Source organism: Sinocyclocheilus anshuiensis, unplaced genomic scaffold (assembly GCF_001515605.1).
Source record: "Sinocyclocheilus anshuiensis isolate Anshui unplaced genomic scaffold, SAMN03320099.WGS_v1.1 C32426600, whole genome shotgun sequence".
NCBI classification, from domain to species: Eukaryota; Metazoa; Chordata; class Actinopteri; order Cypriniformes; family Cyprinidae; genus Sinocyclocheilus; species Sinocyclocheilus anshuiensis.
In genome coordinates, this window is record NW_015616240.1 from 1 (window position 1) to 968 (window position 968).

Sequence of the window (968 nt, forward strand, 5' to 3'; positions counted from 1 at the left end):
TTCCCGAGGCTTTACAGAGACAGTATGAGTATGAGGAACCCATAGCCAGAGGTGGCAAACAGCTGCTCCACAGTCCTTTCTTCAAGGTATGTTTGTTTCCCTAACAGATGGACATGGTAAGATTGCAGTACGAGTTTTCCTAAAATAATATTTTTCTTGCTTGTCCTATGTAGGTGTTGGTGGCACTTGCATGTGACCTGGAGTTGGACACTCTTCCATGCTGTGCTGAGACACACAAGTGGGCTTGGTTCCGCCGCTATTGTACCGCCTCAAGAGTGTTAGTGGCTCTAGACAAGAGGACGCCTTTGCCCCGTCCTTTCCTGGATGAGGTAGGGATTTCTAATATTGGTTTGAAATTACTTACTTTACGGAGAGCTGTTGTGTTTATGTTCTGTCAATGTTTTGCATTTTTCCACCAGGTGGCAAAGAAAATCTGTGAGCTCATGGCAGACTATGAGAACATGAACACACTCCATGAGAGTCACGACCTGTTTAAGAGGGAGCAGGATGAGCAGTTAGTTCAGTGGATGAACAGGTAAATCAACTTCACAAATCCGAGACCACTGTTGCTTTAGGTAGTGAAACAAAAGCAAAAATGACTTGGTGACCCTTTAAGTAATTTTAAATGGGTGGGATTCTATTTTAATCCTTTTTAAGTCATTTTTTTTTTTATTTCACAATTTATTTTTCTTTGCTGTTCACTAGACGACCAGATGATTGGACACTCTCAGCCGGCGGCAGTGGGACCATCTACGGCTGGGGACACAATCACCGGGGTCAGTTAGGTGGTATTGAAGGAGCAAAAGTCAAGGTTCCAACACCAACAGAAGCTCTAGCCACACTGCGACCTGTTCAGCTGATCGGTGGAGAGCAGACCCTGTTTGCTGTAACCGCTGATGGGAAAGTAAGGCTTAATTTGCGTTTTACAATTTAAAAATTTGTAGTTCCGAGCCAGCAAAGGTTTTTTT

The 968-nt window shown here is 43.8% G+C and overlaps 1 protein-coding gene across 1 annotated transcript; it reads left to right on the forward strand.

Annotated features, from left to right (window-relative positions):
• Positions 1–6: 6 nt before the first annotated feature.
• LOC107682637 (E3 ubiquitin-protein ligase HERC2-like) lies at positions 7–904 on the forward strand (the record flags this gene model as incomplete). Its single annotated transcript, XM_016478820.1, has 4 exons — positions 7–86; positions 174–329; positions 420–535; positions 706–904. Coding segments are annotated over exons 3-4 (291 nt in total), but the record flags the coding sequence as incomplete, so codon positions are not given.
• Between the last annotated feature and the right edge of the window lie 64 nt (positions 905–968).